This window comes from Drosophila gunungcola, chromosome 3R, assembly GCF_025200985.1.
Source record: "Drosophila gunungcola strain Sukarami chromosome 3R, Dgunungcola_SK_2, whole genome shotgun sequence".
NCBI classification, from domain to species: Eukaryota; Metazoa; Arthropoda; class Insecta; order Diptera; family Drosophilidae; genus Drosophila; species Drosophila gunungcola.
Window position 1 is genome coordinate 5,772,426 of NC_069139.1, and position 26,933 is coordinate 5,799,358.

Below are 26,933 nucleotides of genomic sequence, written 5' to 3' on the forward strand. Positions count from 1 at the left end.
ACTACATGCTGAATTTTCGGCAACCGTATGTTACGCAGATAAAGTTAACTTTTCGGATCAAATCTCCAGGAGAGTAAAAATCTTTTTGTCCTTATATTGTTTTTAGTGTTCTTAAAAATTGGTTAGTCAAACCTCATTCTTCTTTTGAAATTGCAGCTCATCGGACGACAAAAAATTTTAACGTAAACCAATTTTTAAATTTGTTGTTATAAGGCATGTAAGGCATTAATTTTATTAAAGGAACTACTATGTCATAGATGTTCTTAAAATATCCATCAAAAAGATGTGGAAATCAACAAATATCAAAAATGGTACATAAGATTAAAAAAGCGCTTCATTTGAATATGCTGTCTCATTAGGTACCAAAATTTGTGTATGTAAATATTTTTCTACTTTTATAAGTAATGTGTTTTCGTGGCGCTGACTTTAAATTAATAAACAGTGTTAACACTCTATCATTGGTTACCGCCCAGCTCAACAAAGTTGGCAGGCCATGTTTAGTATATTAGTGGTATATTTTGGCGAACATAACGGCAAATTCAAGCGCCAGCAGTGCGGTCACATTGTCGAATTTCTTCAGCATTTCGCGGGATCTGTAACTTTTATAGGCGAATATTTGCATTTTCGCGGTTTTACACTAAATAAAGTGTTATTTTAAACGACAATCAATTGGTTTTACTGCCCCTTGCTTTGAAAGCAATATTTAAAATCGAGAAACAAGTAAGTTTAAGCTCAATTTTTACAGTTAAATGCCGATGCAGGCACACACTCACACAAACGCAGCCAAAACAGCGACACGCGAATTTGCGAATTTCTTTTTGGCCCGTTTTGTTTTGTTGTTTCCCTTGCTGCCATGTTTTTTGTGCTAAACACTAATTAATTGTCGCAATTTCTGTTTCGCTATAAATATGCGAAACGTGCTGTGGTTATTTGCGCTACCTAAATGGCCAATTGCGCTTTTGTGCCGGTGTTGGTGAAGTATTGGTGACGGTGTCCGTGTCTGTCTGTGTATGTGTGTTTGTTGGCGCGGGCGAATGGCGGGCAATCACACACACAAGCATATTGTTTTTTGCAAAGCGTTTACGCGACATTCGTTTTGATCGTGTTTTTAATAGCTCTTGCCTTTACCAACAATTTATTACTTACTATGTTTATACGCGTGCTATATTTGCAATTAATTTATATATTAAATATGTATGGTATTTGTGGTAATTGCACTTATCTGCTAATAAATATTTTGAGCTAGAAAAATCGTCCAAAATGGGAATGTAATATTCAAAAGACAATGGTTACACTTGGATTCACTTGTAGTAAATTTGAAAAAAACTTGCCCTATTATCCTTTAACTTCTGTAACATAAGATGATTCGTCTTGTCTAAGTAGCATTTATGCTCAGACTTATCACTAATTCCCCGATTTTCTCGAATTGTGCCTTCGCATAAACGCGTAAAAGAGCGAAACAGACACAACGCACATACAGGTGAATGAACCTTTTTGCTTGTTTTGTAATCGCAATTTGTTGCTGGGCCTCCGAGTTGAGTGTGAATTTTGTAATTGTTTTGAGCGCGGGAAAACAAAGTACACACATGTTGTTTTTCCTCGTCATTTTCTTATTAGCAGCTGTGTGTTCCTCGGCTTAGTTGTTGATCCTCATTTTCTCATTCTCAGGGCCTTGTATTTCTCCTGCAAAAGCTCGCGAAAGTGTTGCGTTTTCTCGCCAATTTTTTTGCGAGTTCATTTGCATGTTTGCTTAATTTGTTTTCACAGCAGCTCCGCAAATGTTAATGAACCTTCCCGGCTGACAATAATTCGCAATACAATTTTTACAGAATTTAAAGCTACATGAAATTTCATAAATGTATGCCCATCGGTTATTAATAGACACCATTGGGATTTACACAAAAGAATTTTAATTGTATCTGGATATGCACAGGAATGACATAGTAATGCCAAAAGAAGTATTATTATCTATTAGCACTTACCTGATGACCGTATAAAGATATAAACACGTTAAGTAAACTTTTTAAAAGAAATTTTTTTTTTTGTATTTAAATAAATTGTTCTTGTTTTTGTTGTTTGTTTTGTTTTAAGGCAAAGCGTTTGCATAAAAATACTTTTTTAATCTTCTAGCATATTGTTCGGTTTGTGGTGGCCTCTATACAAGTACAATACGTTTTGTAAACCATTTGTTCTAAAGCACTAAATGATCTCATTACATTATGCTCGTATTTAAACTGTACCCCTGGAGCTCCAGAAGTGCTCGTAAAGTTGTACAATTCATTATGCTGTTGTGACAAGCCCTAAAATTCTACTAAACCAACTGGAGGGATGGCTTTCAATCGGGGAAACTAAGCGTTAGCTGAGGCATCTCACGATTTAATCCTCTCCAAGCAAGCTGTTCTATAAACATTCCAAGCAGTTGTTACTTTATTTTCTACCTGATTTTCGGACATCTGTATGTCACCATTTCTCCAGTTAGTTTGTCTAATTTCAAGCAACTGGCACACCCAAAAAACTATTTTTGGGCTGGATTAACGCTACGCAAGCGAATTGTTACTAGAAAGCCCTTTAAAGCCAAAGCCTTTTGTTGGAATTATGATTCCCATTTCGCTCGTCTAGTGTAAATAAATGTCTCACATTTTACATGTTACATGCTCATGTAGCTAGGATTAGTGGGGTGTTTAGAGTGGTGTAGAAATAGAGTCAAATCGAATGTATACAAAAAGGTTTACTTGTAAATATAGAGTGTAAATTGAATTTACAATTGGGTTAAGTTAAGATAAGTTAAGTACATCGTACAATAAGAATAAGTTCAAGTTTAAGTTGTATAATTTGTGTGTGTGTATATATAAAGAACAAGGCAATTGAGTTTTTAGTTTGGTACATTTCCAACATAGCTAACTAATATGAAGGTTTACATAGGAGTAAGGGGTTGCATTTCCGAAGGTCTTCAATTTGTAATGTAAAGTCTTTAAACCTTTAAAATTCTCAAATTCTTTAAGATAAATCCATTAAATAAGCTAGAAATAAGTTTGTTTGTAATGGTCTTCTAAATTATACAAGTTTTACAAATATCTCAAATATTACAAGACTTATGCCTTCGGAAGCTTTTCCCAAATAAGTTGAGTAAGGTTGTAGATCCAGTTAGTTTGAAAGTGAATTCGGAGCAGGGCTGGGCATTGCCTACAGGATGTACTTGCCCTTGCCCCGGTGCTCCGCTTGCCGCGTCGACGAGACCGCCGCCAGGAGGAAACTGGAGCTGCCGCCACTACTGGTGCCGCCGTGGGAGTGGGTGCTCCCGTAGCTGCCGTAGCTCTCGCAGCTGCCCAGGCTTCCGTAGCTGGCTCCGTAGACGCCGAGCGGCAAGGCGTTTAGCTAAATCATGAGCGCCGAGAAGGGATTGTACCGCATGATCTTGGAGAGCAGGATCCACAGAACGGAGGTGATGGCGCACAGCACCACTCCGCCCCATCCGAGATCAAGGCTCCAAGAGGTCAGGAAGATGCGTGCCCCCAGTAGCGGCTTGGCCATAATGGCCACTCCTCCTGGTCGCGCCACAATTCCATCCACGGTTCCATCGTAGTCGCTGTCCAGCATTGGACGTCCCTGCTGCCGCTTGAAGTGGATGATCATCAGCGTGAAGAGGGCAAATAGAGCTGTGTAAAAAGACAATTAAACCTAAGGGATCTAAAAATAGGTTAAATACAGACTTACCCGCCAGTAGATACATCACCCCTGTGATCAGTATGGCGCTGATTTGGCGCTGGCAGACGCCAAAGGCTCCCACAAGAGCAGCACTGCCCAGAATGATGAGGCAGACCAATGAGCAGGATATGGAGAGATTTTGCATTCCTATGGGATATCACAGATCAATGTTTAATTTTGTTTAGGAATAGGTTTGGATTAAGGAATACAAAAACGCTTAAGTGGGGACCTTTTTTACAGAGTGGTGTAGGATGAGGAGAGGATGGCAAGCGAAAGCTTAGTTCAGATGTGTAATGATCAATGGTATTATATTTGATAAAACAATAAACTTATTCCCAAAATTGGATTGAATTGGAACTGCATCCTTTTAGCCAGCTTAAAGAGGTCGTCCCTCTGTAGGTTTCCCCGTATAGGTACCATTTTATTCGCACGTTGTGCAGCCGCCCGTAAATTCATTGTGGCCCAGCTCAGCACTCCAATTTCCGCTCACAATCTGGGCAACTGTAAAACCAATTACCCAATAGCGCCACAGCAATTAAATCCCATGTGGGTGCATGTGTTCTGTACCACAGGAACACCATTAAAAGTACAGCAAAAAGCCCGAGTGGCAATTGCGATTTTTAGAACGCAGGCAGGAAGTGGAGAATGGGGAAGCCAGCCACACGGTGACCCATATTGGAAGCCCCCAAAGCCGATCCCCCGTCCGCCTTTAGTTTACTGCCATGAGCAAGCAACTCTGACACGAACATGTTTCATCTTCGGGGACATGGAAACTGCATGGGGAGCAGTGGACCATTATTGACAATATAGAAAACTGGAGGCAGCAAGCTCGGTTTGCTGCTGTGGTAATTACTTTATATAGACGCTACAAGGACAATCCTTGTTCCTGTTCCTGCCTCTGGCCATTGTTGGTGTCTGGCTTCTGCTTTTGTTTTCTTTTATCTACTGTGCTCCTCCGAGGATTTGTGGGCGCCCACATCTTTGAGCTGCTGCAAATGGGATTTGCGGTAATGACTTGTGAAATGTGCGACAGCTTGGAGCTAAAATTTTAAGCCAAGTGAAATGAATCGAGGTGAATCAGGTGACGGTGGGTGGTGCTCAAAGCCGGTGGTGGTTCTGTTGCGTATAAATAGAATTAAGAAGAATTTCTATAAAAAAAATTAACATTCGTGGTCTTCTACATACATCGAAAGTGACGTCTAGGGCTCAACCTACGGGGGAGATTGGATTGTGGAATGAGGGGATTATAGTCAGGTATATAAACTTAAGATGCGCAGGAAAGTGAAGAATAAATAATAGAAAGCTTGTGACCACAAAGTCGAAATTGGTGCGTAACAAGGATTCCTGTGAGCTAACAAATTGTATTACTAATATATTTATAATATATATTACGATCTGTATAAAGTATTATATCTAAAATTCATGCTCAATCCTATATTTTCTCCCACAGATCTCCCTTTGATCACAAAAAATGTCTGCTGAAGCCGAAGCTATGGTTACAACGGCCGCCGCCGATGTGTCATCACCCAGCAAGACAGTGGCCGTGGAGCCCGTGGCCGCTGATACAACACCCGACAATGCTCCCGCAGTGTCCACAGAAGGAACCGGCAAGGCCGAGCAGGAACGTGCTGAGAAAATACTCAAGGGCAAGGAGCTGTTCAGCCAGGGATCGCGCAACTTCCTGGTGAAGAGTTACGACGAGGCTGCCGACGAGCTTAGCCAGGTGTGCCAACTGTACGAGGAGGTCTATGGAGAGCTGGCCGACGAGCTGGGACAGCCCCTGCTGCTGTGAGTATGACGAAACTAATATTTTGTTTAAGAAAATATCTAAAAAATTCTATATAAAAAACTTAATCTTTTCAAATCTTTTCTTTTATAGTTATGCCAAAGCGCTGATTGCAATGGCCCTGGATGAGAACAAAGTGATTGACGTGCCTGATGAGGCCGCCGACGATGATGACGAGGATGTGGACGACGACGAAGAAGAAGCCCCAGAAGATGGAGAGGCCAAGAAGGAGGACCTTAAGGAGGACAAAAAGGAGGAGAAGAAAGAGTCCAAGGAGGCCGCAAATGGAGCGAGCAGCACAAATGGCAAAGATTTGGACAGCATCAAGGAGACATCCGATGAGGCCGATTCCACCGGTGAAGCCGAAGCTCAGGCCGATGAAAAGAACGCCAAGAAGGCGCCCACTGGCGTTGATGAGGTCAGCAGTAGCAATGGCGGCGGAGGAGCTGCCGTCCACGATGACGAACGTCCTAGCACATCGAATGGTGAAGTCACAGCTAGTTGCTCGAACGGAGTAGGTGCCGCCGGTGAGGAGGAGCCAGAAGAGGAGGAGGGAGTTAGCGGAAGTCTGCAGTTGGCCTGGGAGATCCTTGAGGCGGCTGCCCAGATCTTTACGCGCCAGGGCCTCAGTGGTCTCCCATATTTGGCCGAAGTTCAGACGGAGCTGGCCAACATTGAGTTTGAGAACGGCATACTCGAGGCGGCACGCGAGGATTACGGTGAGTTAGCAAACCAATGTTGTGTTTTATAGTCGAATCTAATCAACTTGCCTTACAGAGAAAGCCTTGAAAATCCATGGAGAGCTGCCCACCAAGAACCGACGTGCTCTGGCCGAGTTGCACTATAAGATTGGGCTGACCTATCTGATGCAGCAGCTCAACAAGGAGGGGGCGACAGCCTTGCGACACTCGAGCACCTTAATTGAGGAGGAAATTGCCGAGATCAAGGGCAAGGACGAGCCTAGCGAGAAGGACAAGAGCAACATGCTGGATCTGGAGGAGACCAAACAGGAGATTGTGGCCAAGATACAGGAGATAGAAGAGATGCAGGCTCAGGTGGGTGTTCACCAATTAAACAATCATATTTTCCTTTACTCAATTTGATTAACTTTTAGACCATCGCCGAGGTGCGAGCTGCCCTGGACAGCTACATCAAGCCAATGAGCAGTGGCGATGCAGCTGCTGCTTCCTCCTCGTCTTCGTCGTCCGCCAATGGTGCCGCCAGCTCTTCGTCGTCATCCTCCAAAGGCGCTGCGGCGGCCTCTTCCTCGTCGACCATCAGCAGCAGCTCGGCCAAGCCCACAGACATAACACATCTGATCAAGCGCAAGAAGCCCGAGGAGCCCAGCTCGGAGGCCGAAGCTCTGTGCTCGCCGGCCAAAAGGGCCGCTGTTTAGGGCGGACATTCCAGTTGCCCAATGGCACCACACCCACTCACAACCACAACCAACACACACACACATCAGCTACTTAAAACCACACTCACACGCATTCAACACCATTCAACTGTCCTATATTCCTCGATCCTATTTATGCTATTTGTTTGCTGTTTTCTACCAAAACTCTCTGTAAGTCTGTAAGTTTACAATCACAATTAGTGCTAAGTGCGTACATAAAATAATGTTTTGTATTAAACGAAAAAAACGAAGAAGGAAGGCAAAAAGTGTAAACAATAAATACGGGAGATTTCCCCAAGAAAGTTAGATCGGAAGGTGGATCTGGAGTGGAACTGGATTCACAGTCGGGCTGCCCCCGGATACGTACTCAGATGCGGCTGCAGAGTGACCTGTGACTCACTGTGCTGCCAGTCGTTGCGCTGCTCCTCGCCGCGGGCGTTCTCCATGGAGCCGGCCAGGTAGTTGACACACGGCGGAGCACCGCGCGGGAATTTGGGATTGCGGCGCAGCTCCTGCAGCTGCTGAATGGGCAGGTCGATGCACAGCGTCCAGATGCCACCGTGCATGGGCACCAGGAACACGGAGTCGCGCCGGAAGCGATGATCGGCTGCGTTGGGTATATGAAAATTGAGAGGTTGAATATGATTGATTTACTTTATAGCATATAAACTAGTCTTTAATCAAAGGATTTATGAAAATAATCATTTTTAACAGGGTATTTGAGAATTAACATTTTTAGGTCAAACAATTGTTTTTATGGTCAAAAAAATTAATTATTATGTAATGAATAAGCCTGTCAGTTTCCGAAAAGTGTATTTCTTTAAAACAATTTTTTTCTAATTATTTTGGTCACCGATTTCGAAATGCCAGATCGAGAAAAACGCGTTTAAAATTTTGAGTTGAGACCTTATTTTAAATGCTTATATCTTTGTCAATTGTTGTAGGATCGACTTGAAATTTAATTAGAAAGATATTTTTGAAAAATTTGCAAACACAAATATTTCAAAACTTTCAAAGTTTTATCCAATCTAATGACTTACCCCTTTTGTCCGGCTTGAGCATGGCCACCTGGTCGTCGAGCAGCCACTCCAGGTGCAGACCCGACCGGTTCGAGTAGCGATCAAGGCTGTTGCGGTCCCACGTCACGTGCTCCCAGTGGTCGGTCATGATGGCGGCGCACAGCATGGCCGTGGCGCTGGTGGTCATCAGCAGGGTGACGAACAGGAAGAGCACCGGAGGCGGACCCATGCAGCAGCTGGAGCAGCAGGCGCTTGCCGCTCCGCCGCCGCCCATGCCCATGCCCAGTCCCTCCATCTGGGAGCCCAGGGAGGTGGGTGAGCCGCTACCACTGCCGCGACGCTGGATGACCTTGGCGCAGCTGTTCTGGCGCAGCAGGATGCTGTTGCTCCGCCTCAGACTCTCGACGGCGGCCGCCGCCGCAGCTGTGGTCGTGGGATTATCGAACTGCAGGGATCCTCCGACCACCGAGGAGGGGTGCTCGTAAATGCTGTTGTGCCGGCTGGGCGCGAAGTAGTAGCACGTGGTCTGGCGGTTCTCGACGCCCGAACTGGAGGCTACTGGCTCGCCGCCCTGGAGCTCCTCATTGCTGCTGGAGTAGACGATGGACTGCTTGAACTGGTTGGAGTAGCAGTTCTGCTTGAAGCTTTGCTGTTGCTGCTGCTGCTGTTGCACGTACAAGGCTTCGTAGTCGCAGTGATGAGGATTGCGATAGATGACCGGCCAGGAGCGCGTGGTCTTCGAGTTGTGGCTGTAGCGATGTGCCGCTGCTGTTGCTGCTGCCGCTGGTGCTATGGAATTGGGTTCCTCCACCAGCGGAGTGAGCTCATTGGGCGGTTCCGCCGGCTCAGGCAACTTGCTGTGCTGGTCCTGCTGCACGGGATGCTCCAGATCCGGATCCTCCTGATGGATGGTGGTGGCCAGCTGGCGCTGGAGCACGTTTTTGGCTGTGCCACTGCCGCTGGCCAAGCTGAAATCCTCTTCCTCGACCAGAGTGGCCCCGCCTGGCGTGGAGAAAAGGCTGTTAGACGTGGACGACGTCGGCGGTGACGGTTGCGAGCGACTGCGTAGCAGGGCAAAGTGCTTGGGCTGCGGCTGTGGCTGTGGCTGGGGCTGAATGGCGCCGGATGTTGGCGACGTGATGCTCACTTCCGGTACACAGCGGGCGGTCACCTTGTACCGGCTGCCGCTGCCAACGGCGACGCCGACATTGACCCCGACGCCAACGCCGACGCCGACGTTGCCCTTGGAGCGCATCAGTCATAAGTCGCTCGCGTCCCGCTTCTTGATCTTGTTCAGGCTCATGTGGTTCGTGGTGGTGGCGGTGGCGATGGTGGTTTGTTGGATGTTTGCGGTTTCGGATGGATGTTGTATATTTATTGCTCTGGTTGCTGATGTTGCAGATGTTGTAGATGTTGCTGTTGTGTTCTTGTGTGCCACGCCTAAGAGTCTACGTTGCAAAATATTACTTTGCTTGGGTGCCTCGACAAAAAATGTTAATATTACATAATGTTGTACGTTTTTTTTTTAGTTGTATATATATTTATAATATCTACTAGCAGCGGTTGTTGTTGTTCTTGTTCTTGCTGTAACTCTGTTCTGTTTTATTGTTGTTGCTTGCTTTTGTTGTTGTTGTTGTTGTTGTTGCTGTTGTTTATATTGTTGTTCTTGTATTAGTTTTTAACTGTAGTTGTTTTTAGCTGTTGCATCGACAACGCTTGTTCAGTTTATATTTTGCATACCAATTTACATTTATGTTTGTCTGGTTTGGGTTTTGATTTTGACTTTTGATTTTGGATGCTTTTTCTTTTGTTCAGTTACTACGTTTTTGCTTAGCTTGAAGCTATAAAAAGAAAGAAAGTAGAAGAAAACAAATGTACAACATGAGTTTAAAGGAGAATCGATAGAAAGAGTCGAGAACAAAGACGGTATAGAAAGGAGTGTTCTACAAAAAGGTGCGATGATAACAAACACTAAAACATCTAATGTGCAAAAGCAGCAGGATGCAGTACACTATAATGACTATAATGTTTTACAGTGCGGTACAAGACATTCGCAACCCATCCTTATAGATGGCTTTACAAATTTGCTCATAGTATCTTAAATAATCAGTTACCAGCCAAGTTAATAAAGGAATTTCCATTTCTAATCGCACTTGATATTCGTAAATTTCTTGAAATTGTATATTAATTTTACATACAGATTAAAGTATTGCAAATTATGCGCAGCTCTGGAAAATACCAGCGAATTTACGCCTGATAAACCCAAATTGCATTTAAAATTCCAAATAGACCTCCCCCCAAACGGGTTTAATCTAATCCAAGTTCATAGTTGGCAACTCCTGGTGCCAAATATTCAGCTGAATTTGAATTGGCGTGGTGTATGAAATGGCCGAAGGATTCAATTGTGCTCGGTGCGACCTGAATCCGGCCACATACTCGTTGCCGGCGAGCGGAAGAGCAGTACGGCGGAAGAGTACGGAGTGGCTGTTGCATATTACATGAGGATGGGCCAGCGCCCGGCGGATTTCCGGTGGCCCGACTGCCGACGGTCAGATCCGTGGCTCCACACCCACATTACGTATACGCCCAGGGGTTCGCTACCCTCATACCGTATCCGCCCCGTGGCAAATTCAATTTGCTTCTTGTGCCCGACCACCCATCCAAAGTACCAAAGTGCAGCAGGTGTAATGTTAGATAGAGGTTAGCAACACCGCCACTCATATGCGGATGTTTATGCGGCCCCAGGCCAACCGCATTTTTACCCAGTTTCCCTTTTAGGCCACATCTGGCCTAGCTTTCCTGGGACGCTTTTGTGGTCAGCATTTGGTATTGTCCATCTTTGCTTTGTGGCCGAAGTGAATTTTAATTTTAATTCAACTTTTTCATTTGCTTTGTGCAAGAGAATTATAACAATTTAGGCCAGGAATGGTCTGTGGCAATTGCTCTCTCTGAATTTAATTAAACTGATGTTAAACATTGTTTTTAAAGCAATTATTTGCACATATTTACAGCATTTAGGTGCATTCTGGTTACACATGGATAAGCATTTATAATTCAATGACCATTTAGCATTTAAATTTTAATGAGATTAATTTTAAATAAAATTAAATTTATACGTTTTAGAGCATTAAATTAAGACTTTCATTAAACAGGCAATTAGTTTGATTTCTTGTTAGTATAACTATCAATATTGATTATCTTTAACTAATTAACTTGTCTTTTCGGGGTTTATTAAATAAATAAAACCTAAGTCTTAATGATTTATATTTTTAAACAACAATTATATTAGAAATAACAATAAAAAATAAATTACAACTGAAATATGTTTACATTAAGCAAATATTATTACATTAAGCAAATGTTTTAAACAAAATGTTATACAAATAAACTTTAATTTGGGAATTTTGGTAAACCATAATACATAGTTTTGGTTATAAATCAAAAAAATCATAAATCAAAATCAAAAATGAAACAATAAAATTTAGTTTTATACAAGGCTTTTTCCTTTATTATTCTCTTGATATTTGGTTACACATATTAAATTAATAAATAAGCCAAAGAAAATGTATTTAAAAAACATAATAGTTTATTTCAGAATTCAAAAACTTCGCCTTAAAAATTTCTTTTTCCTAAGGGTGAACTTGTCCTGTATGTTTCTAATGCTTTAAGCAACGCCTTCACGCCACATACATTGAGAGAAGGCAAAAGTCATTTGCAAGTCATCCCAGATCACCTTGCCTGATTTTAGTCGCCAGGCACGTGCTTCCACTGACATTCCAGCTCACATTTGCTCTAGTTTGTTTAATTTTTAATGCAAACGAAAGGAGAGACTGCCGACGCTGTTGCAGGCCCTCGTTAGCATAATTGATCGGCAGACACACACGTGCCTCCTGATGTCAGTCTGGTCAGTGGGTCAGAGCCACAGCCGCAGCATCTGGAATTAATTAACACGCATGATGACCCCGGTGAGCCGGAGTCGGGCGAGCAATCTGTTTTGGCAGAGCAGGCACAGAAATAATTTGATTACGCCATGAGATGGCCACTTGACAGTCGGTTCAGCACTTCCATTCGCAGTCAGTCGACTGAAAACTGCCCACACGGGGAAAAAAACGATTAAATTTAGCTGCCTGAACTAAATCATTTTTCCATACTTCGTGGCAAACCAAAAGAACTTATTTTTGAAAATAAAATGATTCTTGCTTGATTCTTATTTTAAATGATTTATTATAAAACGATAAATTCAATTGAACACGACTAGAAAAAAAAAACTTTATAAACTATAAGTATAAATTAACTTATAATGGCGTTGATTTAAAATCATAATATTCAAATTAATACATCGTAACAAACTTCTAGAAACCCCATTGAATGTCATTTAACATCTATTTTTTCAGCACACCTAAGAAAATATATTCAATTCCTAAAGTTTGTATTTTTATTTAGTACCTACAGAAATATTAAATTCCTTAATTAAATATATTTTTTAAAAGCCACTGTATAATTATTTGTTATAAGAAAATACCACTAAGCTTTGGGATGGTTTTTCTCCCTGTGTAGTGTCCCCAATGCCGCACACTTATGCAATACAATTGGCCGGCGGCACGTTCCACACGCACACATCCATCACTGATGCAACGCTGTGTGTACGTGAGTGCTGTAGAAAAGTTGGCGAAAAGTGCAGCGGCCAAATAAGGATACTTGAAGCGACGAAAGGATGCTGGAATATGTATGTGTGTGTGTGTGTGTGTGTGTGTGTGAGTGTGAGTGTGAGTGTGTGTATGGAGTTCGCCACAAAAGCGGGATATAGTTTCTATAGTCGCTATAGTTGCGGGGCAAACTTAGGCGCTGTTTACACTTCCAACGACTAAAAGACGAACAAGAAGTCTTCAAGTAGAAGCGCTGGAAAACTTTTGCAAATGTTTGCCCAGTCGAAAGTTTTTCATAAAACGGGTATTGGATTTAATGTTCGCTTGGCTGAGCTCGTTTGGCGAACAGCCAAGTCACGTTTAAGATCCTAGGACCTTAGTCTTAGAACTTGAACAAAATATTTTAAAAGACATATTTATTAATAAACTCCTTTTAAAAAATTTTGTTATTAAATTCGCCTGCTTTACTAGATAACTAAACTAACTAACTAGGTAAAACATAAACTTCGGCCAACAATTTGCTTAATTTTTAAGTTCCGTTTTTTTGTCCTAAGGACTTAATTAAAATATTTTAAAATGTATATTTATTAAAGAGTTCTCTTTAAAAGATTTCTTAAAATCCGTCTGCATTTCTGGATAACTAAGTTAACTTACTAAATATTTTCTTAATTCTATTATTTATTATCATACTTCATTCACAAAGAATTTCATTACCAAAGTTGTTTCGTGCGAGCAATAGCATTTGTTGTAAACTTGTTTTAAAAGGTAGATACATAGACGAGTATTGGGAATTTATAGTTGTCCGAAGACATATGAACTTTAACCGATATTTCTCGGGGGAACCACAAACACTGTCATTTTACCTGACCAACCACAAATGTTCTGCCCGTATCTGCAACTTTTGCACCACTTTTCCGAGCAACAATTGGTGGGGGAATGGAAATGTCTTTATTTTTTATGCAGGCAATTAAAAGCAGCACTTGATTGGGGATACCAACCATATAAACGTATGTGACAGCTTAAAGTCTGAATTGTTATTGTTATTGCCCGGGCAACGTTTCGCGGTCGCCTTGGCAATCAACTACGTCGGACTCGGACTGGGGGTAAAAACAGCTGGAGGAACTCCGACGAACGAAGTTCTCCGCCCCATAGGGGTCACCATAAATTACCAGTCCGAGCAGACAGTGGCTCCTGGCCAAACAACTGCTGTTCCTCCTTCGGTAGCTCCCTCGTTGTACAAATGACGCAATGCAAATGAAAAATAATGCGCGAACATTTGGCCACAGACGGAGTCGGAACTGGAGCGAAGGAGGACCAAGGATTTTGTGAGAAGAGATGCCAAATTACTCGCAGAGTTGTAAGATTCAACATCCCTTAAACGTAAAACCTTTTGATATCAACATTTCTTGATGAAAAATATATAGAACAGAAAAGTTGTGTACCTAGACTTTAAGGTTTTTGGTCACTTTTCTGGAGTAATTTTTCGGAAATTAAGAAATTCATCAAAATATGAAAAAATCGACTTGAATTTACAAACCAAGGTCTAAACGCAGATTTTCTAAGCCTAACGACACAATACTTTAAAAATATACCATTTGAAAATCGGATGTCTCTAAAAAAGTTATGGATTTAAAACTGCAGGTTTTTAGTCACTTTTCTGCTAAGTCATTTTTCGGAAATTAAGAAAGGGGTAACATCATCAAAATATCAAAAAATCGACCCGAATTTACAAACCAAGATTTAAACGCAGATTTTTAGAGACTTAATCCACAAGACTTTAAAGATATACCACATCAAAATCGGACGCCTGTAAGAAAAGTTATGGGTAAAGAGCTGCAGGATTTTGGGCAATTTTCAGCAAAGCCATTTTTCGCAAATTATGAAAGGGGTAACATCATCAAAATATCAAAAAATCGATCCGAAATTACAAACCAAGATTTAAACGCAAATTTTTTGAGACCTAAGCCACAAGACTTTAAAGATATACCATATCAAAATCGGACGCCTGTAAGAAAAGTTATGGGCTAAGAAGTGCAGGATTTTGGTCAATTTTCAGCAAAGCCATTTTTCGCAAATTATGAAAGGGGTTACATCATCAAAATATCAAAAAATCGATCCGAAATTACAAACCAAGATTTAAACGCAGATTTTTAGAGACTTAAGCCACAAGACTTTAAAAATATACCATTTGAAAATCGGATGTCTCTAAAAAAAGTTATGGATTTACAACTGCAGGTTTTTAGTCACTTTTCTGCTAAGTCATTTTTCGGAAATTAAGAAAGGGGTAACATCATCAAAATATCAAAAAATCGACTTGAATTTACAAACCAAGATTTAAACGCAGATTTTCTAAGCCTAACGACACAATACTTTAAAAATATACCATTTGAAAATCGGATGTCTCTAAAAAAAGTTATGGATTTAAAACTGCAGGTTTTTAGTCACTTTTCTGCTAAGTCATTTTTCGGAAATTAAGAAAGGGGTAACATCATCAAAATATCAAAAAATCGACTTGAATTTACAAACCAAGGTTTAAATGCAGATTTTCTAAGCCTAACGACACAATACTTTAAAAATATACCATTTGAAAATCGGATGTCTCTAAAAAAAGTTATGGATTTAAAACTGCAGGTTTTTAGTCACTTTTCTGCTAAGTCATTTTTCGGAAATTAAGAAAGGGGTAACATCATCAAAATATCAAAAAATCGACCCGAATTTACAAACCAAGATTTAAACGCAGATTTTTAGAGACTTAATCCACAAGACTTTAAAGATATACCACATCAAAATCGGACGCCTGTAAGAAAAGTTATGGGTAAAGAGCTGCAGGATTTTGGGCAATTTTCAGCAAAGCCATTTTTCGCAAATTATGAAAGGGGTAACATCATCAAAATATCAAAAAATCGATCCGAAATTACAAACCAAGATTTAAACGCAGATTTTTAGAGACTTAAGCCACAAGACTTTAAAAATATACCATTTGAAAATCGGATGTCTCTAAAAAAAGTTATGTACTTAAAACTGGAGGTTTTTGGTCACTTTTCTGCCAAGTCGTTTTTTGGAAATTAAGAAAGGGGTTACATCATCAAAATATCAAAAAATCGACCCGAATTTACAAACCAAGATTTAAACGCAGATTTTCAAAGACTAACGCCACATTACTTTAAAAATATGCAATTTGAAAATCGGATGTCTGTAAAAAAAGTTATGGATTTAAAACTGCAGGTTTTTGGTCACTTTTCTGCTAAGTCGTTTTTCGGAAATTAAGAAAGGGGTTACATCATCAAAATATCAAAAAATCGACTTTTTGTTACAAACCAAGATTTAAACGCAGATTTTCCGAGACTAACACCACAATACTTTAAAAATATACCATTTGAAAATCGGATGTCTCTAAAAAAAGTTATGGACTTAAAACTGCGGGTTTTTCGTCACTTATCTGCAGAACCATTTTTCTGATATTTTGAAAGGAATACATCATAAAAATCTATTCCAGATTTCAGATTAAAGCCACAAGACCTTAAAATTATACTACTTGAAGATCGGATGTCAATAAAGCTTTTAAATTAATTTTATTAACCTGCCAGTGAATTAATAACAAAGCAGCTTTGCAATAAATTGCAGTCATCTCTGATAAAGAGCCAACCTCGACTAGAAAAGCGTTGCCTGCTTTTTCGGGCGTCGAGTGAAAAAGTTTTTGTTTACTTCCTTTGCCAGCGGCTCCTTGCACTTTTCCCGGAGAGTGGAATAATCCGTAGCCCCACAGAAGTTTCTTGGCTTCTGGCAACGAGTGAACTGCAGGCAACTTATTTATTTAGAATTTCTGGTAGAAGCTGCTGTTCCAACACGTTCCTTGGCCAAAAGTGGCCCCAACTAATTAAAACTAATCTTATGCAATTTCTTGCTAATTATGCACATAAATCGCACCACGGGGATCGCAGCATCTGTAACTCGAAGGCGAAAAGTGCCAAAATAGCGTTAAATTAAAACGAGTGTAGGGGGAATTCCCAGGGGAAAAGTTATTGTCCTTAAAACTTGAGCTTCTAAATTGATTGTCTGATGAGGTGATGACTGGGTATTGAAATAACTGAAAACGTTTATAAACTATGCTACCCTGAAAAATGTTTGTCATTAAAACTTAATTGTCACTATATTCTCTTTCAAATTAATGTAGCTTAGATCCGCACCACTACTTAATCAATAAATCATATTAAAGGTTTTGGAATTTTAATTAAATTTAAGGGTCAAGTAGCCCCTACCCATTTCAATAATGAGAATTCCCATCACAATTCATTGCACTTAAGGCCGAAAGCATTTATATAATAGCAGGGACAAACCAGCACTCAAATATCCTTATTCCTGGCATTGTCATTAATTCATTCCTTGCCGCACAGACATATATAGTAGAATATATAGGAGTATAGTATAGCTGAGGACATTACCAGTTGGTGTGCGTTTGCCGCCATCGGTTCGTGTGCAAAGGGGCTCAAGTGTCACAGAAACCCAACTCTTCCGCTAAATTAATGGGCTGCCAGAACGGAGAAAAACTAGATAAAAGCTGTTAATTTTGCTAAATGCCAACATGCAGCAAAAACGCAAATGCGGACACACATGCTCCCCCAATTAATATGAAATTTCATGCATGGCCCCATTAACAGAGTCGGGATCTGCGAAAGGTCAGCATTTAATTTATTCAAGTGGTTGCCGAGGTTAAAATGTTGAGGGAGCATATGAAATCTCTCACTAATTGCAGCCTGCATTATTATTATTGCTTTATATTTATATTATGCATGTGTATGTCAGTTGGCTGGATTAGTTGTGGCAATTGCAATTCCCAACTCACTATGGCCCAGTTTTTCTGGCCGAGATTTGGCCAATTGCCCATAGCTCTTTAGCTCCACTTTCGCTGGCATTGTGTATGCGATAAACGCGGCGTATACGCGATTCGGTGAATAAATGCATTCAAGGGCGTAGCCTGCCGGCAATCTGACACTTTTCCTCCCCTGGTTATTTATAACTTTTTCGGGGCGCCTGCTAGATTACATTTTTCCGGCGATTTTTCAGTGACTGTCTGGTGGGGCTGGCAACCTCAAGGCCAAAGTCGTAAAGTTTGCCAAACTTTGCTTAACGAGAACATTTTTATGAGCGGCGAAAATGCATAAATTGAATTCATATTGCTCGCCCTGCCAGAAGTCGTATTTTCCTCTCCAGCTCTCCGAATGCTAACCAACCTAAGCTGATAAGGAGCTCAAGACCCGGCGACAACTCCAAACTCATTACAGTTCAAGGCAGTTCGGGCAGGTCAAGGTATGAACCCTCATTCGAATGCCAACTTTTTCTCCTTCCTTTTTTCTTGGCACAACTTTTGCCGGGAAATAGTTTTGTCAATATGCTGGTAAAAGGGGGGAGGGTGTGTGTGTGCGTGTGATGATGTCAAAGGCTTCTGCTATTCGGGTCAATCTAAAAAATTTATGGGGCAATCGTCAAGACATGCCAAGACAGCCTGGCAGCGGCATCATCATGCCAGCACCTACACTCGTCCATTAAAAAAACCTTGGAGGAGTGGGCGTTGCTCTGTGACCCGCCCCTGGGGATTTTCTCCACGTTTTTGTGGCTATTATCTACTTGTCAGTGATGCCAGCAAACTATTTCAATGCTGGATCAAACTGAAAAATTTAAAATGAATATAAATATTGACTTACAATGGCAAGTTTTTTTTTGTATTGAAAAAACAATTGGTAAAATGTTGTATGCTTTTCCCTAAAACGTTTATTAGCAGTGATTTGTTTATATCATGATTGCTTTTACTTACATTTGTTTTATTTCATTATACATCTTTATATGTTTGCTGTTACTTTATTATACTATTTATTGTTGTTTAATTATTGTACTGTACGTGCTACAATTTCTTTCAATAATTTGTTTGACTTTCCTGTTATTTAAAATGCGTATATGTTCAAAGTCATATAACTAAAATTTATTTTCCATACAAAAATTATAGAATTTGCAGCATTCTTAGAAAGAACAAATAAAAAAACCTTTTTGGGTGGAAAAGAATAAATCAAATAATCTTCAAACTGTCATCTCTACATGCCGCTTTACTTTTTTTTTAACCCTGGACGGGATTAGATGGTGGCCAAATGCTTTGCTTGCACTCCGCAGAAAGTTTTTCGTTCAATGCCAAGCCGCTCGAAAATGTCAAATTGATTATAAATATTTCAGCTGGCAAGTGATGCAGCAAAAATGTTGTTTTTCTCGGCTTGGGTTTTCCTCATTTTCATCGTAAGAAAATCGATGGCAGCAAGCAATTTCGCAGTTGACTTAGGACCTTAATCCCATAAAATATGAATTGTCCTGCGACCCCGACAACACCCACTTCTTCCAAGTACTTTTATACTTATAAGTTTGTGGTTGGCCACTTAGCATTTTTAGTTTACTTTCCTAAAGACTTCCTCTTTCCAACAACTACTATTTGTCATTTATGGAACAGTGTTTGTTGAATAAATGATAATAATAATAACGAAATTATAAGAAATTTACATTCATAAGCATATAAGTTTCTTTAAATATTAATTTACGTTTTACAGTTAAAGGCCAAAATCTTAACTTTAACTTCCGAAATCGCATAAAACATAACACTTTTTTGGGGTTTATTGTGTTAACAAGAAAAGATTATTATATAAATTTTAAGTTCCATGACAAACACACAATATCAAAAATCAAAGCCACAACATTAATTCAAAGCGACATGCAGCAATGAAGTCCAGCGTATAACATCGCTCATACGCCATGTTGCGCTCTTTATCCTAATTGTATTTGACTTGAGTTACTTTGCTCCCTCTTTTTCTCAACACAACTTGCTATGAATATGAAAATGTGAGTGTACGTGTCCTACATGAATACGAATAGCTTACCATGTTTATTGAACGAGTGTAAACGCATTAATATTCATATTTCCCTGTTATGATACAAAAGAGAAAGTGTCCTTTTGCCCTACATGTGTGTATCCCCATAAAAATATATGTAAACGTACTTCATATCGTATTCCAAACATTCTTTTTTCACAGCAAATTTAACAATTTTTCATTCTAACCCATTCTTATGACAATTGTAGCAGATTTATATATGAGATTACCTTCAAATCCATTTATCCGGCTTATTGTTATGAGTTTCTATTTTGTTTTGCCAATGTGATTGTCTAAAGTGAGCAACTTTATATGCTGTTTTAACCATTTGTTAGAAAGACTTTATGCAAGCCATAAGCCATGGTTTGAAAGCTGTTGTTTAAGTATAAGCCACTAGGTTGCTATTAATGAAATTGTCTGGGAAGAAAATACTTTGTAATCGCTAAATATCGATCTGTTTACAAACTGCAAGTTCCTTTCTAACTTTTGCATGTCCGATGTCCGTAAAACGAATCAAAGTTGCAATTGAAAGTTTTTCGCTTGCCGCCGAGACAACAATTAAACGGCTCCATGGGCCGAATAAATTTGCATAATTTCTCAACTTGTTGAGGCGCCAGTCATAACGCCAAGTCATGTTCTGGCAGCTCACCCTGACATTTGTGTGCACTCGAATGCATTTCGAAAATTGCGAAATTTCCCACCCAAAAAGGGGGAGGTCCAGCAGATGGTTTGTCCTCATGCGTGTGTCATTTCAATGTTTTTATTTTCGTATGTTTTGGTTTTCCGTTCGTCGTTTTGCACCAAATCAAGTGGAAACATCAGCGAAATGTTTGCATGTCCCAGGGGTCTATATATCCCCTATAAAGACTCTTCACGAGAGTGTGCGTGAGGACTGCATTGACGTCAACCTTTAATTATTTAATAGCCAGGAGTTGTGGTTTTCCTGGTAAAACAAATCGATGAAACTGTCCATATGAAAGAATTGAAATACCAAAGGGGGCTCAATTTGTGTAGATTTTAACCCATTTCCCAGCGGATTCAGATGCGCACTAATGACGAATTTTTTGTAGCATGCTCGAGGTTTTAAAGTAGAGCATAAAATGTAAATTGAGTAGAGCTTTTAATAATATATAACATTAATGCTTTTTCCAGCGATTTTAACGCACAGCAATTTAATTTAAATTCATTAAACTTTATTTTTGTTTTTATGACAGCATTTTAGCTCTGTTTAAAATTGAAATTATTTATGAATACTAAGAGATTTAATGGATTATGTCATCACTTTGACTTTTGCAGAAATTCTTGGCCGTTATAAATATCCATTAACCTCTGTTGGAAACAATTTAATTTAAATAAAGCACCATTTGCAACAATTAGTTCATTCCGCACGAAATTCAAACGAAATTTAATTAAATATTTAAGCCATTGGCGTGGCAATTGTGCTTATTTGCCCGTCGACGGGGCGTATACGCAATGAATATATATGCGCTACTATATTTGTTATTTGGCTTCGTTGCATTATTCAATATGTTCGGATCGCAGGCGGAAAATGGTGCAAAGAGTGTGTAACACAAAATCGAGACAATCAATTGGCAGGCAGGCAGTATAGTATTTTCAATCAATTTCCAAAGCACTTGTAGCATTTAAGATAACCAACTGGCCAATTGTGCGAGTGTTTGTTTTTGTTTGTCCCCAAGTGGGTGTGAGAATCTGTGTGCCAGTGCCGTGTGTTTGTGTTTACGCGTTGAAAGTCAAATCGGGCCATTTATCAAGTCCTGGGAGCCCTTAGTGGGCCAATATAGTATTGCCACGCAGGTCAGGAGCTTGAGTTTGTGCTCATTTTTCAAGAGCGCTGGCAAACAGAAAGTTTCCGTCTGCTATCCACCAACAAATATATATATTTTATATATATCATATATTGAATTTCCAGCACTTGTTTTTTGCCAATTTTCCAAATGCGCATTTCAATTGAGCTTTGCCCGAAAGTTTCCTTTCGTCTAAAATAACAAAAAAACATTTACACAAAAATACAAAAAGAAAAATAGCGGTTCAATGTTTTGCGGGAAAGAAAAGAAAAGTTTTCTTTGCGTTCTGGATTCCAAGAAAAAATCACTCAAATGGATATAGCAGTAATAAAGTATGCTAGTAATGAGTTGAGTTTGATTAAAAAGTTGTTAGCTAAATCTTTGACTTTAATAAAATACGTTATAAAATATTTTAAAAGTTTGAAATGTTTTTTCTCTACATCTATTTTTATATGTCAAATATTTGAAATGTCTTCATTTTGACCTTATTCTTGAACATTTTGAATGTCTTTATGAAATTCTTTGGGCAAATTAAATTTAATAAGGCCACACCCATGACGCTGAATGGCCATAATTTGATATGGCAAATTGTCATTCGTGTATATACGTATATATTAACGTCTTTATCTTCGGCTGTTCATGGTCCTCCGCTTTCTGCTTCTTGCCGGAATTATTAATGCGACTTTGCTAACTTTGCATAATGAAAAGTTCAACATTGTTATTATCATCAGTGAGTGCTTTCAAATTAAGGCTAAAAATGTCGCATGTCTTGCCAAATTTTTAATACGTATACATTCCAAGAACGTGTAGAAAAAGTAGCCTTAAAAAAGTCAGGGAGAATAAAGGGAAGAACGGCCATATTTTGTTGACTTGGCCATGGCCTAAGTCACCACCCACCGAAAAAGCCCCCGCTGACAGCAATTACTGGCCATGTTTTCGGCTCTTTGTTACTGTCTTAATGCTTTCATGTCATCTAACAACGTTGTGCAATAAATCAAAAGTTGCCAGCATGAAACGATTGCTTATGCTGCCTATAGTTTGGACACCAAACATACACTTAGCCACATTTAAACCGAGTGATTTGTGGCTAATTTATTTATAGCGCCCATATAATGTCAGGCAACACTTTGCCGAACAAAGTAAACTTATGACAGTGAACAACAAACGCCAACAGCAAAGGGAAACACACTATAACTATAAAATATTGTGACGTGGCACTCGACTATGTGGAATGGAGCTCAAGGCCAGCGAGTCAAACAATGGCTGACAAAGGAGGCCGAGACCGTCAACAAATAGTGCCAGCCCACTCCGTTCTGAGTTCTCTGTTCTCGGATATGGCGCCACAATGTGGGCCTCACACTTTCACTCCTTAGCCATTGCCAATGGCAATGTGTGAGTATCCATACAAAGATTCTCTGCTCTTATCCCCACAGGTCTTCATCTTGGAGACCCACACACAATGCACAAAGTTGCAGCTGCACGGAGGCAAAATATTTGAAAAAAAGTTAGCAAAGACAAAAAACAGTGCCAAGTTCAGAACAAATTACCAGAAATTTAATAAAGCTTATAAACTTGATAAAAAAAACACTATTAGTAAGATGTCTTGGCAAAATTTCCTTTAAAAAACTATCCGTTTATTTATACATTTTAGGATGAAAAATAATAAGATTAGGAATAATCCCTCAATATAAGTTAATTTAATAAATAGAAATAGTTTCAGTAGCATAACGAACATTTGGTTTAGGAAAGTAAAATAGAATGGAATGGAGTGGGAAGTCCCCCCATTTTAGATTTTGAACAATAATTTTCGCCAGTGTGGAGTATCTAAAACATTCCCGTTCGTGGCTGGATGTCTAAGATGGCTGGCTGGTTGCATTCAAGCCATACCATTCTGAGGAAAAAAAACACAAGGCCGGGCCAGAGCAACTCCCCTGACATGTTGGTCACATGTCAAACGCTTCGATTTTTTCCCTTTTCCATGGAAAACATACCGGCAGACAGGAGAAAGGAGGCGATGAGGCATCCCCGCCAGATTGACATTGCTTGTTCCCTGAATAGATCAATGTGCAGGTGTGAGTAGATTGCATTGTAGTCCTTGCACCTGCTCCGATTTCCTGTTCAATGTGGACATGTTGGGATTCGCAATCAAAGTTATCACAATGCGATGACACGAGCTTACCTTCCGGCAATCGTAAAGCAACATTTACTGGGTACCGCTCAAATGATTGTATGCCTCGGTTAATATTTAAATGCATATATAGCTCTGAGTGCACATTTCACTTTAATGCAGCTCATGTGTCATCCGATCTCGGAATACGTCGCAAGCTATGCAAATTAACACGCTTGTCAAGTCTTGCACTCAGCTGTTTGATATACGCTTCAAAGGACTACATCTCTAATTAATTCTAAGCCAAGGAACAGGAAACCAAAATCTATGTGCATTCATTAGTGAAATTAGTTTTCGTTTAATTTTGTTGTCTTAACATAGCATTAGTGAAATGACGGTATTGAATTATATAAGAGATATTTTTAATTACTTATAGTCTTAGAATAGTATTTACAACGTTTTGTTTTTAGCAAAGACATTAGATAGAAAGTTTTTAAATCATGGACGTCAAAACTTAAGAAGTAATCAAATGTGTTGATTTATTTTTTCCTTATCTCCAAATTTACATATATAATTTATTTGGGTAATTAAAAAATTAACATAGAGCTGTCAATTTTCTACATTTTCTGCTTAAAACCATGTAGCTTTTCCATAATAGGTGTATTACATTTAATGTAACTCATTTGAGCACATGCTTTGCCATGTTATGTAAGTAATATACAAATTTTATGAAAATTTTCCATTACATTTTGAGGGCATTGACCACATCGGTGTGAGCTCACTCCGCTGTTTTCCGTGTTCTATTAAGAGCTTGTCGCTCGGCTGGTGGAAAACGCATGCATCTGACGAGTTTGCTTAGCTGATTGCGGTCCTTGTGCCCCGTGGCGTGGAAAGGAGCAGGATCTGGTGGGCGACACCACGCGTACCCATATCTCTTGGCCACACGCACGGCGAAAAAGTCCGGAGGACAGACGACATGGCACAACAAAAAGCGAATTATATTTTCATATTAAACGACGTATGGGTAATCCCTCGCTCGAGGGGGTAAAGGACATGCAGGACATGCAAATGCCATCGTGAGAGGTGCTCCGCCCCCACCACGTATTTCTTATTTATTTATAGAGTTCTCTAGAGTCGAGCGCTAATGTTGCTTCCATCGCTCCCATCGCTTGCAGATTGACAGGAAGCGGAAAAGGCCAACTCGAAATCGAGATGTTGGGGATATGGGGGTAAGTGCGAGCGGAAATTGTTTAAATAATCATGCTTATAAATAGGTGTAGGAAATTACAATCTTACACTCAGCATTCAATTTAATAAGAACTTATGGAACAATTAAATGCAATTTAGATCAAATTATATTCCGCAGCTAAGACGCAATTTTAAATTCAAAATTATTTGATAGCTTCAAGTATTTCAAGTCAATCATATTTTAATAATCAAATATTCCACTAAAGTTATAATTAAATTCGTTTCAATCAAATGCAATTCAGCACTTATAAATGAGATTAATATAAATTTCAGTCCTGGTTGAACTATAATGACAAAAAGGAAATTCAATCGATTTTTTGGCTTACGGAAAATTCAATAAATATTCTAAAAAGACAACTAAAATTCAATTAAATAACATGCACTTAAATTCAGCATGCCTCAATTAAGCTCGAGTGTCGATAACTGTATTTGAGTGGTGCACATGATCTGGATTTTGAAAGGATATGTAGGAATATGGACGAAGGTATGACATTTTTTTTTGTGAGTAGGCGGCACACAGACAATGCAAGGCACTTAGTTAAAGGAGAGTGTGTAGTATTTAATCTTTAATTGGGTACTTATGGGGCAATGCCGAATGCGGAATGTGGAGGTGGATGGGGATGTGGGATGTGGGAGGCACTTACGTAAAACGGCACAAGGACCTGCTACCTGCAGCTAATTAGCCCAGGCGGACAAAAGCAATGCACGATGTTTGGACAGTCGATGATTCAGGATTCAGGACTCAGGATTCTGATTCTGATTGGCATGCATTCTGGCTCACAGACACCGATGCAAACACAAGCACAGGCACAGAGACAGGCACGAATACAGGCGACATAATGGTGTGTGTGTTTGTGTGCGGACTCAAGCACACAAGCACAAATGGCGGTTCGCGTAGACAAACATGACGTAAACCCAAAAAAGTATGCTACAAACTTGGTTCGCCTTTCGCTTACTATTTTGTTTCTTATTATCTCTGTTCATTGGTCTTCTTTTTTTTTAACTTTTCAGAATATATTTATTTTTGGTTATGATTTCGCTGGGATTTCCCTGCAATGGAAACATCAAAGAACAAACATTTTAATTGGCGTCAAACGTTTGTACGAGGGCGTAACTCCGACTCGGCGGCGACATCAAGGACATTAAGCCAAGTCAACTAACAACACTAACACTAAAGTGTGTCACATAAAATAAGGAAGTAATGGTTCAATCATGATTAAATGGTAGTAATAAAATTCACGGGATTACACAACACTGCTTCTTTGCCTTTTGGCTTGGCTAAAATCAAGCACTAACACTTTCTAGCATTGGCTGTAATATTGAGGCATTTGTTGTTGGTACCACTTTGAAGGCTCTGCACTCGCCCAGTGTCCTTTTGATCCGAACTCGCGACTATAACGCTCGAAAGCCGAGGACGGACTAAAGGAACTCCGCCAAAGGACTCGCCGTTCGAGCCCCCTTTCGTTTCGGTTTCGTTCGGCTCTTCGAGTGAGTTTTATTTTCAGATTCAGATTCGGATTCGGATTCGTGTATTTGAGTGGGACTCGGTATTTACATGACTGCCTTTATGGCTGAATTGTTGCTTTGCCTTCCTTTCGTTTGCCGCTTGCATTTTTTTTCGCGCTTGCTGGGTTTTCCGCTTACTTTCTTTATCCTTTTTGGATTTTCAGTTTTTGTACGACGTGATTCATTTCCGGTTACGTACGGAAAGGACTTAAGGTGAGTCGGATGCCACAAAAAATCATTGAAATGACCACAGACAAATTTTGTTTATGCATGGAAAATTATACAAATGTACAATTTAATTAAATTAAACAACTAACAAATATCGGTAAAAAAACATTTAATGATATTTTATAATGTAACATATTTCTTCAAATTTATTTAGCCAGCATAGTTTTTATTAAATATGATAAACAATAATCTTAAAGCTTTCTGCTTATCATTTCCTTTGTGTACGTTTTGTATTATTACGTTTTACAAAATTAGGCCAAAATTCATAAAATTTGCATGCCAATTTCACGCCTTGAATAAGGGGAATGAGGAGGGTTTTTTGTGTATTGGGGGATTAGTCCCTTGGGAATTGGCTGCAAATGAGTGGCTTGTTTATGAGTGGGACGCAGCTAAGCGAGCATCAAATGGCCAGAGGTGTCTGCCTTTGGGAGTGTGTGTGCCTGTTGTGTCTGCCCATCCGTGAGTGTGCACACATTGAAAGCGAAAACAGATGGGCCCTGCAACCTGTTGGCTTTTCATATAAATTGAACCTGCCTCCGCTTACCTATATATGTATGCATGAGTGCGTACTATATGGCAGTC

General features: G+C 39.8%; 2 protein-coding genes across 2 annotated transcripts; one reads left to right on the top strand and one right to left on the bottom strand.

Moving 5' to 3' along the window:
* Nucleotides 1-582: 582 nt before the first annotated feature.
* LOC128256916 (protein NASP homolog) lies at nucleotides 583-7,193 on the top strand. The gene is made up of 5 exons (XM_052987641.1): nucleotides 583-720; nucleotides 5,156-5,493; nucleotides 5,585-6,210; nucleotides 6,269-6,546; nucleotides 6,606-7,193. Exons 2-5 carry the CDS (start codon nucleotides 5,177-5,179, stop codon nucleotides 6,885-6,887), a joined length of 1,503 nt encoding a protein of 500 aa, XP_052843601.1. The 5' UTR covers nucleotides 583-720; nucleotides 5,156-5,176; the 3' UTR covers nucleotides 6,888-7,193.
* On the bottom strand, nucleotides 2,076-26,022 carry LOC128256914 (uncharacterized). The gene is made up of 6 exons (XM_052987625.1): nucleotides 25,914-26,022; nucleotides 25,262-25,667; nucleotides 7,928-9,747; nucleotides 7,255-7,494; nucleotides 3,715-3,852; nucleotides 2,076-3,656 (listed from the first exon to the last, which is right to left on the bottom strand). The coding sequence occupies exons 3-6, from the start codon at nucleotides 9,159-9,161 to the stop codon at nucleotides 3,376-3,378; spliced, it is 1,893 nt and encodes a 630-aa protein (XP_052843585.1). The 5' UTR covers nucleotides 9,162-9,747; nucleotides 25,262-25,667; nucleotides 25,914-26,022; the 3' UTR covers nucleotides 2,076-3,375.
* Between the last annotated feature and the right edge of the window lie 911 nt (nucleotides 26,023-26,933).

Bases quoted from the DNA above. Each gene is read 5' to 3' on its own strand.
- LOC128256914 (XM_052987625.1), bottom strand. From the start codon at position 9,161: ATGCGCTCCAAGGGCAACGTCGGCGTCGGCGTTGGCGTCGGGGTCAAT. The intron at 3,853-7,254 runs GTACGTATCCGG...GATATCCCATAG, and splicing joins CACTCTGCAGCCGCATCTGA to GAATGCAAAATCTCTCCATA. The intron at 3,657-3,714 runs GTAAGTCTGTAT...CTTTTTACACAG, and splicing joins GGTGATGTATCTACTGGCGG to CTCTATTTGCCCTCTTCACG.
- LOC128256916 (XM_052987641.1), top strand. From the start codon at position 5,177: ATGTCTGCTGAAGCCGAAGCTATGGTTACAACGGCCGCCGCCGATGTG. The intron at 6,211-6,268 runs GTGAGTTAGCAA...CTTGCCTTACAG, and splicing joins GGCGGCACGCGAGGATTACG to AGAAAGCCTTGAAAATCCAT. The intron at 6,547-6,605 runs GTGGGTGTTCAC...ATTAACTTTTAG, and splicing joins TAGAAGAGATGCAGGCTCAG to ACCATCGCCGAGGTGCGAGC.